This window comes from Colias philodice, chromosome 28 (genome assembly GCF_061535455.1).
Source record: "Colias philodice isolate Cphi_HAF_F1 chromosome 28, ilColPhil1 Martin Lab GWU primary, whole genome shotgun sequence".
Classification (NCBI taxonomy): domain Eukaryota; kingdom Metazoa; phylum Arthropoda; class Insecta; order Lepidoptera; family Pieridae; genus Colias; species Colias philodice.
In genome coordinates, this window is record NC_143113.1 from 5,457,634 (window position 1) to 5,475,376 (window position 17,743).

Sequence of the window (17,743 nt, forward strand, 5' to 3'; positions counted from 1 at the left end):
TTGAAATTGAACAGCGAACAGCGAACAGCGAACAGCGAACAGCGAACAGCGAACAGCGAACAGCGAACAGCGAACAGCGAACAGCGAACACGAACACGAACACGAACACGAACACGAACACGAACACGAACACGAACACGAACACAAACTCTCAAATTCAAATTTGAATTTGAATTTGAATTTGAGAGTTTGTTTGTGTTTGTGTTCGTGTTCGTGTTCGTGTTTGTGAATTGAATTTGAATTTGAATTTGAATTTGAATTTGAATTTGAATTTGAATTTGAATTTGAATTTGAATTTGAATTTGAATTTGAATTTGAATTTGAATTTGAAATTGAAATTGAAATTGAAATTGAAATTGAATTTGAATTTGAATTTGAATTTGAATTTGAATTTGAATTTGAATTTGAATTTGAATTTGAATTTGAATTTGAATTTGAATTTGAATTTGAATTTGAATTTGAATTTGAATTTGAATTTGAATTTGAATTTGAATTTGAATTTGAATTTGAATTTGAATTTGAATTTGAATTTGAATTTGAATTTGAATTTGAATTTGAATTTGAATTTGAATTTGAATTTGAATTTGAATTTGAATTTGAATTTGAATTTGAATTTGAATTTGAATTTGAATTTGAATTTGAATTTGAATTTGAATTTGAATTTGAATTTGAATTTGAATTTGAATTTGAATTTGAATTTGAATTTGAATTTGAATTTGAATTTGAATTTGAATTTGAATTTGAATTTGAATTTGAATTTGAATTTGAATTTGAATTTGAATTTGAATTTGAATTTGAATTTGAATTTGAATTTGAATTTGAATTTGAATTTGAATTTGAATTTGAACTTGAATTTGAATTTGGATTTGGATTTGGATTTGGATTTGGATTTGGGAGTTTGTTTGTGTTTGTGTTCGTGTTCGTGTTCGTGTTCGTGTTTGTGAATTGAATTTGAATTTGAATTTGAATTTGAATTTGAATTTGAATTTGAATTTGAATTTGAATTTGAATTTGAATTTGAATTTGAATTTGAATTTGAATTTGAATTTGAATTTGAATTTGAATTTGAATTTGAATTTGAATTTGAATTTGAATTTGAATTTGAATTTGAATTTGAATTTGAATTTGAATTTGAATTTGAATTTGAATTTGAATTTGAATTTGAATTTGAATTTGAATTTGAATTTGAATTTGAATTTGAATTTGAATTTGAATTTGTTCAAATGAAACACGAACAGCGAACAGCGAACAGCGAACAGCGAACAGCGAACAGCGAACAGCGAACAGCGAACAGCGAACAGCGAACAGCGAACAGCGAACAGCGAACAGCGAACAGAATTGTTGAATTGTTAAATTGTTAAATTGTTAAACAGCGAACAGCGAACAGCGAACAGCGAACAGCGAACAGCGAACAGCGAACACGAACACGAACACGAACACGAACACAAACTCTCAAATTCAAATTTGAATTTGAATTTTAATTTGAGAGTTTGTTTGTGTTTGTGTTCGTGTTCGTGTTTGTGAATTGAATTTGAATTTGAATTTGAATTTGAATTTGAATTTGAATTTGAATTTGAATTTGAATTTGAATTTGAATTTGAATTTGAATTTGAATTTGAATTTGAATTTGAATTTGAATTTGAATTTGAATTTGAATTTGAATTTGAATTTGAATTTGAATTTGAATTTGAATTTGAATTTGAATTTGAATTTGAATTTGAATTTGAATTTGAATTTGAATTTGAATTTGAATTTGAATTTGAATTTGAATTTGAATTTGAATTTGAATTTGAATTTGAATTTGAATTTGAATTTGAATTTGAATTTGAATTTGAATTTGAATTTGAATTTGAATTTGAATTTGAATTTGTTCAAATGAAACACGAACAGCGAACAGCGAACAGCGAACAGCGAACAGCGAACAGCGAACAGCGCGAACAGCGAACAGCGAACAGCGAACAGCGAACAGCGAACAGCGAACAGAATTGTTGAATTGTTAAATTGTTAAATTGTTAAACAGCGAACAGCGAACAGCGAACAGCGAACAGCGAACAGCGAACAGCGAACAGCGAACAGCGAACAGCGAACAGCGAACAGCGAACAGCGAACAGCGAACAGCGAACAGCGAACAGCGAACAGCGAACAGCGAACAGCGAACAGCGAACAGCGAACAGAATTGTTGAATTGTTAAATTGTTAAATTGTTAAACAGCGAACAGCGAACAGCGAACAGCGAACAGCGAACAGCGAACAGCGAACACGAACACGAACACGAACACAAACTCTCAAATTCAAATTTGAATTTGAATTTTAATTTGAGAGTTTGTTTGTGTTTGTGTTCGTGTTCGTGTTCGTGTTTGTGAATTGAATTTGAATTTGAATTTGAATTTGAATTTGAATTTGAATTTGAATTTGAATTTGAATTTGAATTTGAATTTGAATTTGAATTTGAATTTGAATTTGAATTTGAATTTGAATTTGAATTTGAATTTGAATTTGAATTTGAATTTGAATTTGAATTTGAATTTGAATTTGAATTTGAATTTGAATTTGAATTTGAATTTGAATTTGAATTTGAATTTGAATTTGAATTTGAATTTGAATTTGAATTTGAATTTGAATTTGAATTTGAATTTGAATTTGAATTTGAATTTGAATTTGAATTTGAATTTGAATTTGAATTTGAATTTGAATTTGAATTTGAATTTGTTCAAATGAAACACGAACAGCGAACAGCGAACAGCGAACAGCGAACAGCGAACAGCGAACAGCGCGAACAGCGAACAGCGAACAGCGAACAGCGAACAGCGAACAGAATTGTTGAATTGTTAAATTGTTAAATTGTTAAACAGCGAACAGCGAACAGCGAACAGCGAACAGCGAACAGCGAACAGCGAACAGCGAACAGCGAACAGCGAACAGCGAACAGCGAACAGCGAACAGCGAACAGCGAACAGCGAACAGCGAACAGCGAACAGCGAACAGCGAACAGCGAACAGCGAACAGCGAACAGCGAACAGCGAACAGCGAACAGCGAACAGCGAACAGCGAACAGCGAACAGCGAACAGCGAACAGCGAACACGAACACGAACACAAACTCTCAAATTCAAATTTGAAATTGAACAGCGAACAGCGAACAGCGAACAGCGAACAGCGAACAGCGAACAGCGAACAGCGAACAGCGAACAGCGAACAGCGAACAGCGAACAGCGAACAGCGAACAGCGAACAGCGAACAGCGAACACGAACACGAACACAAACTCTCAAATTCAAATTTGAAATTGAACAGCGAACAGCGAACAGCGAACAGCGAACAGCGAACAGCGAACAGCGAACAGCGAACAGCGAACAGCGAACAGCGAACAGCGAACAGCGAACACGAACACGAACACGAACACGAACACGAACACGAACACAAACTCTCAAATTCAAATTTGAATTTGAATTTGAATTTGAGAGTTTGTTTGTGTTTGTGTTCGTGTTCGTGTTCGTGTTTGTGTTCGTGTTCGCTGTTCGCTGTTCGCTGTTCGCTGTTCGCTGTTCGCTGTTCGCTGTTCGCTGTTCGCTGTTCGCTGTTCAATTTCAAATTTGAATTTGAGAGTTTGTGTTCGTGTTCGTGTTCGCTGTTCGCTGTTCGCTGTTCGCTGTTCGCTGTTCGCTGTTCGCTGTTCGCTGTTCGCTGTTCGCTGTTCGCTGTTCGCTGTTCGCTGTTCGCTGTTCGCTGTTCGCTGTTCCCTGTTCGCTGTTCGCTGTTCGCTGTTCGCTATTCGCTGTTCGCTGTTCGCTGTTCGCTGTTCGCTGTTCGCTGTTCGCTGTTCGCTGTTCGCTGAATGAATTTGAATTTGAATTTGAATTTGAATTTGAATTTGAATTTGAATTTGAATTTGAATTTGAATTTGAATTTGAATTTGAATTTGAATTTGAATTTGAATTTGAATTTGAATTTGAATTTGAATTTGAATTTGAATTTGAATTTGAATTTGAATTTGAATTTGAATTTGAATTTGAATTTGAATTTGAATTTGAATTTGAATTTGAATTTGAATTTGAATTTGAATTTGAATTTGAATTTGAATTTGAATTTGAATTTGAATTTGAATTGGTTCAGATGAAACACGAACAGCGAACAGCGAACAGCGAACAGCGAACAGCGAACAGCGAACAGCGAACACGAACACGAACACAAACTCTCAAATTCAAATTTGAAATTGAACAGCGAACAGCGAACAGCGAACAGCGAACAGCGAACAGCGAACAGCGAACAGCGAACAGCGAACAGCGAACAGCGAACAGCGAACAGGAACACGAACACGAACACGAACACGAACACAAACTCTCAAATTCAAATTTGAATTTGAATTTGAGAGTTTGTTTGTGTTTGTGTTCGTGTTCGTGTTCGTGTTTGTGAATTGAATTTGAATTTGAATTTGAATTTGAATTTGAATTTGAATTTGAATTTGAATTTAAATTTGAATTTGAATTTGAATTTGAATTTGAATTTGAAATTGAATTTGAATTTGAATTTGAATTTGAATTTGAATTTGAATTTGAATTGGAATTTGAATTTGAATTTGAATTTGAACTTGAATTTGAATTTGGATTTGGATTTGGATTTGGATTTGGATTTGGATTTGGGAGTTTGTTTGTGTTTGTGTTCGTGTTCATGTTCGTGTTTGTGAATTGAATTTGAATTTGAATTTGAATTTGAATTTGAATTTCAATTGGAATTTGAATTTGAATTTGAATTTGAATTTGAACTTGAATTTGAATTTGGATTTGGATTTGGATTTGGATTTGGATTTGGATTTGGGAGTTTTTTTGTGTTTGTGTTCGTGTTCATGTTCGTGTTTGTGAATTTGAATTTGAATTTGAATTTGAATTTGAATTTGAATTTGAATTTGAATTTGAATTTGAATTTGAATTTGAATTTGAATTTGAATTTGAATTTGAATTTGAATTTGAATTTGAATTTGAATTTGAATTTGAATTAGAATTTGAATTTGAATTTGAATTTGAACTTGAATTTGAATTTGGATTTGGATTTGGATTTGGATTTGGATTTGGGAGTTTGTTTGTGTTTGTGTTCGTGTTCGTGTTCGTGTTCGTGTTTGTGAATTGAATTTGAATTTGAATTTGAATTTGAATTTGAATTTGAATTTGAATTTGAATTTGAATTTGAATTTGAATTTGAATTTGAATTTGAATTTGAATTTGAATTTGAATTTGAATTTGAATTTGAATTTGAATTTGAATTTGAATTTGAATTTGAATTTGAATTTGAATTTGAATTTGAATTTGAATTTGAATTTGAATTTGAATTTGAATTTGAATTTGAATTTGTTCAAATGAAACACGAACAGCGAACAGCGAACAGCGAACAGCGAACAGCGAACAGCGAACAGCGAACAGCGAACAGCGAACAGCGAACAGCGAACAGCGAACAGCGAACAGAATTGTTGAATTGTTAAATTGTTAAATTGTTAAACAGCGAACAGCGAACAGCGAACAGCGAACAGCGAACAGCGAACACGAACACGAACACGAACACGAACACAAACTCTCAAATTCAAATTTGAATTTGAATTTTAATTTGAGAGTTTGTTTGTGTTTGTGTTCGTGTTCGTGTTCGTGTTTGTGAATTGAATTTGAATTTGAATTTGAATTTGAATTTGAATTTGAATTTGAATTTGAATTTGAATTTGAATTTGAATTTGAATTTGAATTTGAATTTGAATTTGAATTTGAATTTGAATTTGAATTTGAATTTGAATTTGAATTTGAATTTGAATTTGAATTTGAATTTGAATTTGAATTTGAATTTGAATTTGAATTTGAATTTGAATTTGAATTTGAATTTGAATTTGAATTTGAATTTGAATTTGAATTTGAATTTGAATTTGAATTTGAATTTGAATTTGAATTTGAATTTGAATTTGAATTTGAATTTGAATTTGAATTTGAATTTGAATTTGAATTTGAATTTGAATTTGAATTTGAATTTGTTCAAATGAAACACGAACAGCGAACAGCGAACAGCGAACAGCGAACAGCGAACAGCGAACAGCGCGAACAGCGAACAGCGAACAGCGAACAGCGAACAGCGAACAGCGAACAGCGAACAGAATTGTTGAATTGTTAAATTGTTAAATTGTTAAACAGCGAACAGCGAACAGCGAACAGCGAACAGCGAACAGCGAACAGCGAACAGCGAACAGCGAACAGCGAACAGCGAACAGCGAACAGCGAACAGCGAACAGCGAACAGCGAACAGCGAACAGCGAACAGCGAACAGCGAACAGCGAACAGCGAACAGCGAACAGCGAACAGCGAACAGCGAACAGCGAACAGCGAACACGAACACGAACACAAACTCTCAAATTCAAATTTGAAATTGAACAGCGAACAGCGAACAGCGAACAGCGAACAGCGAACAGCGAACAGCGAACAGCGAACAGCGAACAGCGAACAGCGAACAGCGAACAGCGAACAGCGAACAGCGAACACGAACACGAACACAAACTCTCAAATTCAAATTTGAAATTGAACAGCGAACAGCGAACAGCGAACAGCGAACAGCGAACAGCGAACAGCGAACAGCGAACAGCGAACAGCGAACAGCGAACAGCGAACAGCGAACAGCGAACAGCGAACAGCGAACAGCGAACAGCGAACACGAACACGAACACGAACACGAACACGAACACGAACACAAACTCTCAAATTCAAATTTGAATTTGAATTTGAATTTGAGAGTTTGTTTGTGTTTGTGTTCGTGTTCGTGTTCGTGTTTGTGTTCGTGTTCGCTGTTCGCTGTTCGCTGTTCGCTGTTCGCTGTTCGCTGTTCGCTGTTCGCTGTTCGCTGTTCGCTGTTCAATTTCAAATTTGAATTTGAGAGTTTGTGTTCGTGTTCGTGTTCGCTGTTCGCTGTTCGCTGTTCGCTGTTCGCTGTTCGCTGTTCGCTGTTCGCTGTTCGCTGTTCGCTGTTCGCTGTTCGCTGTTCGCTGTTCGCTGTTCCCTGTTCGCTGTTCGCTGTTCGCTGTTCGCTATTCGCTGTTCGCTATTCGCTGTTCGCTGTTCGCTGTTCGCTGTTCGCTGTTCGCTGAATGAATTTGAATTTGAATTTGAATTTGAATTTGAATTTGAATTTGAATTTGAATTTGAATTTGAATTTGAATTTGAATTTGAATTTGAATTTGAATTTGAATTTGAATTTGAATTTGAATTTGAATTTGAATTTGAATTTGAATTTGAATTTGAATTTGAATTTGAATTTGAATTTGAATTTGAATTTGAATTTGAATTTGAATTTGAATTTGAATTTGAATTTGAATTTGAATTTGAATTTGAATTTGAATTGGTTCAGATGAAACACGAACAGCGAACAGCGAACAGCGAACAGCGAACAGCGAACAGCGAACAGCGAACAGCGAACAGCGAACAGCGAACAGCGAACAGCGAACAGCGAACAGCGAACACGAACACGAACACAAACTCTCAAATTCAAATTTGAAATTGAACAGCGAACAGCGAACAGCGAACAGCGAACAGCGAACAGCGAACAGCGAACAGCGAACAGCGAACAGCGAACAGCGAACAGCGAACAGCGAACAGCGAACAGCGAACAGGAACACGAACACGAACACGAACACGAACACAAACTCTCAAATTCAAATTTGAATTTGAATTTGAGAGTTTGTTTGTGTTTGTGTTCGTGTTCGTGTTCGTGTTTGTGAATTGAATTTGAATTTGAATTTGAATTTGAATTTGAATTTGAATTTGAATTTGAATTTAAATTTGAATTTGAATTTGAATTTGAATTTGAATTTGAATTTGAATTTGAAATTGAATTTGAATTTGAATTTGAATTTGAATTTGAATTTGAATTTGAATTTGAATTTGAATTGGAATTTGAATTTGAATTTGAATTTGAACTTGAATTTGAATTTAGATTTGGATTTGGATTTGGATTTGGGAGTTTGTTTGTGTTTGTGTTCGTGTTCATGTTCGTGTTTGTGAATTGAATTTGAATTTGAATTTGAATTTGAATTTGAATTTGAATTTGAATTTGAATTTGAATTTGAATTTGAATTTGAATTTGAATTTGAATTTGAATTTGAATTTGAATTTGAATTTGAATTTGAATTTGAATTTGAATTTGAATTTGAATTTGAATTTGAATTTGAATTTGAATCTGAATCTGAATCTGAATCTGAATCTGAATTTGAATTTGAATTTGAATTTGAATTTGTTCAAATGAAACACGAACAGCGAACAGCGAACAGCGAACAGCGAACAGCGAACAGCGAACAGCGAACAGCGAACAGCGAACAGAATTGTTGAATTGTTAAATTGTTAAATTGTTAAACAGCGAACAGCAAACAGCGAACAGCGAACAGCGAACACGAACACGAACACGAACACGAACACCAACTCTCAAATTCAAATTTGAATTTGAATTTTAATTTGAGAGTTTGTTTGTGTTTGTGTTCGTGTTCGTGTTCGTGTTTGTGAATTGAATTTGAATTGGTTCAGATGAAACACGAACAGCGAACAGCGAACAGCGAACAGCGAACAGCGAACAGCGAACAGCGAACAGCGAACAGCGAACAGCGAACACGAACACGAACACAAACTCTCAAATTCAAATTTGAAATTGAACAGCGAACAGCGAACAGCGAACAGCGAACAGCGAACAGCGAACAGCGAACAGCGAACAGCGAACAGCGAACAGCGAACAGCGAACAGCGAACACGAACACGAACACGAACACGAACACGAACACAAACTCTCAAATTCAAATTTGAATTTGAATTTGAGAGTTTGTTTGTGTTTGTGTTCGTGTTCGTGTTCGTGTTTGTGAATTGAATTTGAATTTGAATTTGAATTTGAATTTGAATTTGAATTTGAATTTGAATTTGAATTTGAATTTGAATTTGAATTTCAATTTGAATTTGAAATTGAATTTGAATTTGAATTTGAATTTGAATTTGAATTTGAATTTGAATTGGAATTTGAATTTGAATTTGAATTTGAACTTGAATTTGAATTTGGATTTGGATTTGGATTTGGATTTGGATTTGGATTTGGGAGATTGTTTGTGTTTGTGTTCGTGTTCATGTTCGTGTTTGTGAATTGAATTTGAATTTGAATTTGAATTTGAATTTGAATTTGAATTTGAATTTGAATTTGAATTTGAATTTGAATTTGAATTTGAATTTGAATTTGAATTTGAATTTGAATTTGAATTTGAATTTGAATTTGAATTTGAATTTGAATTTGAATTTGAATTTGAATTTGAATTTGAATTTGAATTTGAATTTGAATCTGAATCTGAATCTGAATCTGAATTTGAATTTGAATTTGAATTTGAATTTGAATTTGTTCAAATGAAACACGAACAGCGAACAGCGAACAGCGAACAGCGAACAGCGAACAGCGAACAGCGAACAGCGAACAGCGAACAGCGAACAGCGAACAGCGAACAGTGAACAGAATTGTTGAATTGTTAAATTGTTAAATTGTTAAACAGCGAACAGCAAACAGCGAACAGCGAACAGCGAACACGAACACGAACACGAACACGAACACCAACTCTCAAATTCAAATTTGAATTTGAATTTTAATTTGAGAGTTTGTTTGTGTTTGTGTTCGTGTTCGTGTTCGTGTTTGTGAATTGAATTTGAATTGGTTCAGATGAAACACGAACAGCGAACAGCGAACAGCGAACAGCGAACAGCGAACAGCGAACAGCGAACAGCGAACAGCGAACACGAACACGAACACGAACACGAACACAAACTCTCAAATTCAAATTTGAATTTGAATTTGAATTTGAGAGTTTGTTTGTGTTTGTGTTCGTGTTCGTGTTCGTGTTTGTGAATTGAATTTGAATTTGAATTTGAATTTGTTCAAATGAAACACGAACAGCGAACAGCGAACAGCGAACAGCGAACAGCGAACAGCGAACAGCGAACAGCGAACAGCGAACAGAATTGTTGAATTGTTAAATTGTTAAATTGTTAAACAGCGAACAGCGAACAGCGAACAGCGAACAGCGAACAGCGAACAGCGAACAGCAAACAGCGAACACGAACACGAACACGAACACGAACACAAACTCTCAAATTCAAATTTGAATTTGAATTTGAATTTGAGAGTTTGTTTGTGTTTGTGTTCGTGTTCGTGTTCGTGTTTGTGAATTGAATTTGAATTTGAATTTGAATTTGAATTTGAATTTGAATTTGAATTTGAATTTGAATTTGAATTTGAATTTGAATTTGAATTTGAATTTGAATTTGAATTTGAATTTGAATTTGAATTTGAATTTGAATTTGAATTTGAATTTGTTCAAATGAAACACGAACAGCGAACAGCGAACAGCGAACAGCGAACAGCGAACAGCGAACAGCGAACAGCGAACAGCGAACAGCGAACAGCGAACAGCGAACAGCGAACAGAAATCGAAATCGAAATCGAAATCGTAATTGAAATCGAAATCGAAATCGAAATCGAAATTTAAATCGAAATCGAAATCGAAATCCAAATCCAAATCCAAATCCAAATCCAAATCCAAATCCAAATCCAAATCCAAATCCAAATCCAAATCCAAATCCAAATCCAAATTCAAATTCAAATCACAAACACGAACACGAACACGAACAAATTCAAATTCAAATCACAAACACGAACAGCGAACACGAAGACGAACACGAACACAAACTCTCAAATTGAAATTGAAATTGAAATTGAAATTGAAATTGAAATTGAAATTGAAATTGAAATCGAAATCGAAAACGAAATCGAAATCGAAATCGAAATCAAAATCGAAATCGAAATCGAAATCGATATCGAAAACCAAATCGAAATCCAAATCCAAATCCAAATTCAAATTCAAATTCAAATTCAAATCACAAACACGAACACGAACACGAACACTAACACGAACACGAACACGAACACAAACTCTCAAATTCAAACAGCGAACAGCGAACAGCGAACACGAACACAAACTCTCAAATTGAAATTGAAATTGAAATCGAAAACGAAATCGAAATCGAAATTTGAATTTGAATTTGAATTTGAATTTGAATTTGAATTTGGATTTGAATTTGAATTTGAATTTGAATTTGAATTTGAATTTGAATTTGAATTTGAATTTGAATTTGAATTTGAATTTGAATTTGAATTTGAATTTGAATTTGAATTTGAATTTGAATTTGAATTTGAATTTGAATTTGAATTTGAATTTGAATTTGAATTTGAATTTGAATTTGAATTTGAATTTGAATTTGAATTTGAATTTGAATTTGAATTTGAATTTGAATTTGTTCAAATGAAACACGAACAGCGAACAGCGAACAGCGAACAGCGAAAAGCGAACAGCGAACAGCGAACAGCGAACAGCGAACAGCGAACAGCGAACAGCGAACAGCGAACAGCGAACAGCGAACAGCGAACAGCGAACAGCGAACAGCGAACAGCGAACAGCGAACAGCGAACAGCGAACAGCGAACAGCGAACAGCGAACAGCGAACAGCGAACAGCGAACACGAACACGAACACAAACTCTCAAATTCTTTGAATTTGAATTTGAATTTGAGAGTTTGTTTGTGTTTGTGTTCGTGTTCGTGTTTGTGAATTGAATTTGAATTTGAATTTGAATTTGAATTTGAATTTGAATTTGAATTTGAATTTGAATTTGAATTTGAATTTGAATTTGAATTTGAATTTGAATTTGAATTTGAATTTGAATTTGAATTTGAATTTGAATTTGAATTTGAATTTGAATTTGGATTTGGATTTGGATTTGGATTTGAATTTGAGAGTTTGTTTGTGTTTGTGTTCGTGTTCGTGTTCGTGTTCGTGTTTGTGAATTGAATTTGAATTTGAATTTGAATTTGAATTTGTTCAAATGAAACACGAACAGCGAACAGCGAACAGCGAACAGCGAACACGAACACAAACTCTCAAATTAAAATTGAAATTGAAATCGAAAACGAAATCGAAATCGAAATTTGAATTTGAATTTGAATTTGAATTTGAATTAGTTCAAATGAAACACGAACAGCGAACAGCGAACAGCGAACAGCGAACAGCGAACAGCGAACAGCGAACAGCGAACAGCGAACAGCGAACAGCGAACAGCGAACACGAACACGAACACGAACACAAACTCTCAAATTCAAATTTGAATAATTTTTATTGCTCTTCCTTCTTTACGTTTATTATATTTATTAGATGAATTAAATAATCCATTAATTACATTAAAATCTATTGGACATCAATGATATTGAAGTTTTTGAACATTTTAATTAATTATCTTAAGACAAGGAAATGGTTTGAAGAATTTTGTAATTTTTTCTTGCTTGGCAGTTTTCAAAAGCTCCTTCAATTCAGACTGATACACAGCAGTCGCACTAGCAATTTGCCTCTTAAACCTTAAGTTCACTTTAAGTTGTAACACAGATTTTTTTCGTGTCGAAACTCGTTTCTCATTTTTTTTAGTTGACATTATAAACTAGGAAGAGTGCAGTAGACGATTTACTCTATCACAATTTTTGCAACGAATGTGAAAGACGAAACAATAAAACACGCAAAGCGGCTTTTACTATAAACGGAACTACATTTAAAAATATAATTTATTTATTGAGTTATAACTTATAAGGTTGCTTCCATTCTGTTTATTTAAATTCTCAAAAACATCAATCGCGGCAAAGGCCTAGGCGGCTTGCGACAAAGGCGGCTTATGTCAAAGGCCTCGGCGATATCATTTAACAACTTATTATGTACTTTAGGCCAACTTGTAATAAGATCTATTTTACTTTCTTATTAGTCCATTTGACAAGAATATTGGGTTAGCGGACGCGATATTTTGGAACAATATAGAACAAACCTAGAACAACCTGGAACAACCTTTAAAATTTTTCTAACTTCAAAGTGCGGTGCCAACTTCTTTTTGTTTTTTTACGAATTTTGTGGAAAATAAATTTTTTTCGGACGCGATATTTTGGAACAATATAGAACAAACCTAGAACAACCTGGAACAACCGCCAGAATCGCGATATCTAAAAAGTGCGGTGCCAGCTCAAAAATCGGTTTTTTTGACTTTTCTCGAAAAGTTTTAATCTCAGCTGTATGCAATTCTGGAACAATGTAGAACAAACCTAGAACAACCTGGAACAACCTTTAAAATTTTTCTAACTTCAAAGTCCGGTGCCAACTTCCCGGAGGTTGTTTTTTAACTAGTTTAAATAACAAAAATGACATCAAAAATATCATGAATGTTAAAAATAGTGTTTTTTCTTAATATGTGTGTGTATGTATTATCTTACAAGTGCAATGTATAATACATAAAGACATTTTAAGTTTGAAAAATCAGATGTTTTGCGCGAAGTGACAGTAGTACCCACTAGGGTTGTTGAGGATTCCTCTTCCGCTTCCTCATAATGCGGAAGTTCCGCAATATTTTGGGTTCCTCAACCGTTACCGCATCCTCGAAAATAAAAATAAAAAAATCCTCTTCCGCTATCGCTTCCTCAAAATTTAGAGGAAATTTATGAGGATGTTGTATGTACGGCAACGCACTCGCTGCAGCGCGATGCCCGGCCGGGCCGATCCGATCAGGCGGCGAATTTACAAAGCCAGTATTAGAGTTATTTACTCATCTATTTGATTCACGAGTGGGACTCTAATAGATGAGCTTTTGTTAATGCATACAACTCGACAAAACCTAATCTATCTCAGTAAAAAAATGACTCGAATTAGATTTGGTCGAGATATTTTCAAACATTACATACGAACAAAACCTAGTCAAGTAGTCTTAATTCGCGGCCGCCGAGTGCCATAAGCGAAATAAGGGCGATTCCCACTCAAAAAAATAACTAACTATAGTAGATACTATGTAAGCCTAAACAACTTGTTTGTCTTTTTTTAAGTTAAAATGACTTTTGACACACATTCTTCGGTAAATGTCTCTTTCTGAGTATGAGAGAAAATATTATGTTATTATGTTTAGGGATAAAAGTGTTTATGATAAACAACAATATCTAATTTTAATGTCGATAATGATCATTATGACATCAAACGTATGGCTAGTAAAGTTTGGATTACAAATGTTATCAGAGGACAGAGAACGATGGCGTGAATTTAAGGTAAGACAAGGGTAAGTCTCTACTCGACTAGGTTTTGTTCGTATGTAATGTTTGAAAAAATCTCGACAAAAGCTAATCCATTTGAGCCACTTTTTTACTGAGATAGATTAGGTTTTGTCGAGTAATAATCGATGAATATGAACACTGAGTAAGATGCTTTTCTGTAGTTTGTGGGAAAGGGGCAATTTTGTTAGTAGTTATAATATCAATATGTACAGACAGGAGAGTGGCTTTTGTTTTAATTTTTAATTTTAAAAATTTTGGTTTTTAATTTTGATTATAATTTTCTATCATCCTCGTCCTCATCCGCTTCCTCTTCCGCTTCCTCATCCGCATCCTCTTCCTCAAAAAAATATCCTCATCCTCATCCGCATCCCCTAAATTTTCGTCTGACAATTCCTCTTCCTCCTCCTCTTCCTCATAATCACTTCCTCAACAACCCTAGTACCCACCTCAACGCTTAGCTTATGAGGCGTGCAATATAATAAAGTTTTAAAATTTAAAAAATAAAAATTATAAGAAAAGAGCGTGTGTGCTGAGCACACGTGTCAGAAGTGAAACTTTGCAAGATTCGAAGATACAAAAATCGTCGTCTTTGCCATGACGTGACGGTATGGCCATGACGTGACATTGAAATTTTACTCTCAACGTATGACATTATATTTAAACTATATTCTAGGTTTAAAAAATATGATTTGAAAACAGTTTGAAAATATGTTTTTAATTCGAGAATTTTCATGAATCGGATTTTTTGATAAAAAAAAAATATTATTAACTAGCTGCGCCCCGCGGTTTTACCCGCATAGTCTATAGCCTATATATAGCCTTCCTCTATGAATGGGCTATCTAAAACTGAAAGAATTTTTCAAATCGGACCAGTAGTTCTCGAGAAAAGCGCGTTCAAACAAACAAACTCTTCAGCTTTATTAGATAGTAACTCACCCGGATTCGCTCCATCTCTAAACAACTGCGGTTGGTCGGAATATTGTAAATAATATTGTATGTGCGCCATTTCGTGATGGGTTGAGATTAGATCTTGCATCGTCACTTCTGTGCATTGTTTTATTCTGAAATTTAATAATTCATATAAATTACCAACGCTCCGCCCCGGCTTCGCCCGTGGTACATATTTACGTTTTCTCTACATAAGAACCATCCTCGTACTTCAAGGAATATAATAAAAAAAATTATCGAAATCGGTTCAGCCGTTCACACGTGATGCCGTGACAACGCGAAACGGGTTACATTTTTATATGTATAGATTAGAAATAAAGTAACAAAAATAACCGAAGTATAATCCATACATATATGCTAATATTATTATAAACTAGCGGTCCGCCCCGGCTTCGCCCGTGGTACATATTTACGTTTTCTCTACATAAAAACCATCCTCGTACTTCAAGGAATATAATAAAAAAAGAATTATCGAAATCGGTTCAGCCGTTCTCGAGTTATGCGCTTACCAACACATTTTGCGATTCATTTTTATATATAAGAATGCGAAAGTAACTCTGTCTGTTACTCAATCACGCCTTAACTACTGAACCAATTTGCATGAAATTTGTTATGGAGATATTTTGATACCCGAGAAAGGACATAGGATAGGTTTTATCCCGGAAATCCTACGGGAACGGGTTTTTCTTTGAAAACGCGGGCGAAGTCGCGGGCGGAAAGCTAGTATTAAATATAACTATTTGCGTGGAAACATGTCTTGATAAGTTGATGTGTATGTGTAAGATTGTTAAATGTATTACATACGTACCCATGTACGTGTTTGTTTCTGTACATCTATATATGTTTGTGTGTGTGTGTGTATCTACACGTGTTTGTAAGTGTTATGTAACGTGTAAATAGTCAACTAGCAAACCCGGCGAATTCCGTTTCGCCACCAGAGACACCTTTTCTTTGCTATAAACCTCACGGAGCCCGAGACCTTTCCAACGAATGCAAAACCGTGGAAATCGGTTCGTGCGTTCTGGAGTTATAGCGTCAGGAAGGAAAACTCGACTTATTTTTATATAGTAGATAAAGTGAGTGTCCATATCTGTCTCTGTATGTGTGTGTGTATCTACACATGCGTATAAACACAGTGTGTGTGTATGTGTGTGTATATACCTATAATCAATCCGGTTACAAAAGTCCCAAGCGCTGTGTGTGTAGCTACACGTGTGTGCATATGCAGTGTATGTGTATATACACAATATGTATGTATATACCTATAATCAATCCGATTACAAAAGTCCCAAGCGCTAGCAGTACACTGAGCGGCTCTTGTAGGACGAGCTAATAACGATCCGCGCCAGAACTCAGGTGGGACTGGTTTTAGACCCATAGAGGTGTAGAACTCTTCCGCCATTTGGAACATTCTGGAAATTAAAACATCTATTTTCAACATTTTGGAAAATAACGCGAAATAATCATCCTTATATATATGTATGTTTATCAGCCAACTGGTTTCCATAACACAAGCGAAAGCTGAGTATGGGATCAGATCGTGCCGTGAATTTTAAACTAACTAGAAAGTGCATTTAAGTGTGTGAAAATTGTCCTGAAATATTTATTTATTTAAATAATAAACCTCACCTCAATGGAGTGAAGCCCTGTCTTAACATTTCAGCAGTAACATCAACATTGGGAGATTGTGGGAACGGCATTACTAAATCCATGATAGATTTCCAATTTTGTGCCCACATGTTACCTGGAAAATTTTATTTTTATTTTTCATTTAGCAAATATAGCATTAGAGATTTTATATTCCACAAAGACAAACATCATTTTATAATAATATTAAAAGTTTATATACGATTTAAAAATAGTTCATGCAATCGATGTCACATTTAGTTGCTTTATATCCGTATTTACGTTCCTTGCGAACATACCATCGTAGGACAATATTTTACTACTCGCGATTTTTTTATTTTTTTTTTGTCAAGGTGTACAAGTTTATAATATTATTATAAAACGTTAGAATAAGTGAATTGTAAAATTCTTTGAAACAAATGTCTCTGAACCTAAAGTGATATCTTGTTCTTTACATTGATGTAAAATAAACTACTAGAATGATAGAATCACAATCATGCTAAAAATTGTCCGAAGTAAAACTGCTCATTTATAAGGCAGATCTTTTATAATGAGCGATACATATCTTCGAATATTATTGGCAAGAGTCAATTTCAATATTTTTTTTTATACTTTTTTTTTGACTACCTTTTAAAAAACAACTATGGCACCTTATCAGTTGCCCAACGAATGAGCACGTATACTCACCTACCTGCAGTAGGGGCAGTTGTTCTCTAAATTGCCCCTGCTTGCCTATACACACCACAATTAAGGAGCCAATTAAGGGTGCAATTCCAATATTGCCCCTACTGCAGGTACGTGAGTAGCCAGTTTTACAATTTATCCAATCAATATATTGTAAGAAATATCACGAGAGGTCGGGTTAAATATTAGTTTGAAATGTAATAAGAATGTACTGCGATTCTACACAGCTACCTAATTGATGTAGGTAGTTGATAACAAATCGCAGCAAGTCAACGACTATTAGCAAAGTGAAGGTAGTTGGGTCGAACGTCGTATAAACAACGTCCGAG

General features: G+C 34.4%; 2 protein-coding genes across 3 annotated transcripts in view; one reads left to right on the forward strand and one right to left on the reverse strand.

The window, feature by feature from the left end:
- Positions 1–17,743, forward strand: part of LOC149476386 (uncharacterized) — a 244,529-nt gene that overhangs the window by 44,858 nt on the left and 181,928 nt on the right. The gene's annotated exons all lie outside the window — the stretch shown is intronic.
- Positions 1–17,743, reverse strand: part of LOC149476388 (angiotensin-converting enzyme-like) — a 37,138-nt gene that overhangs the window by 11,676 nt on the left and 7,719 nt on the right. Inside the window, exons 6-8 of the mRNA XM_089712179.1 lie at positions 16,734–16,848; positions 16,367–16,516; positions 15,093–15,217 (exon numbers count right to left, since the gene is read on the reverse strand). Coding sequence (XP_089568305.1) covers positions 15,093–15,217; positions 16,367–16,516; positions 16,734–16,848 — 390 coding nt within the window. The remainder of the gene's footprint in view (positions 1–15,092; positions 15,218–16,366; positions 16,517–16,733; positions 16,849–17,743) is intronic.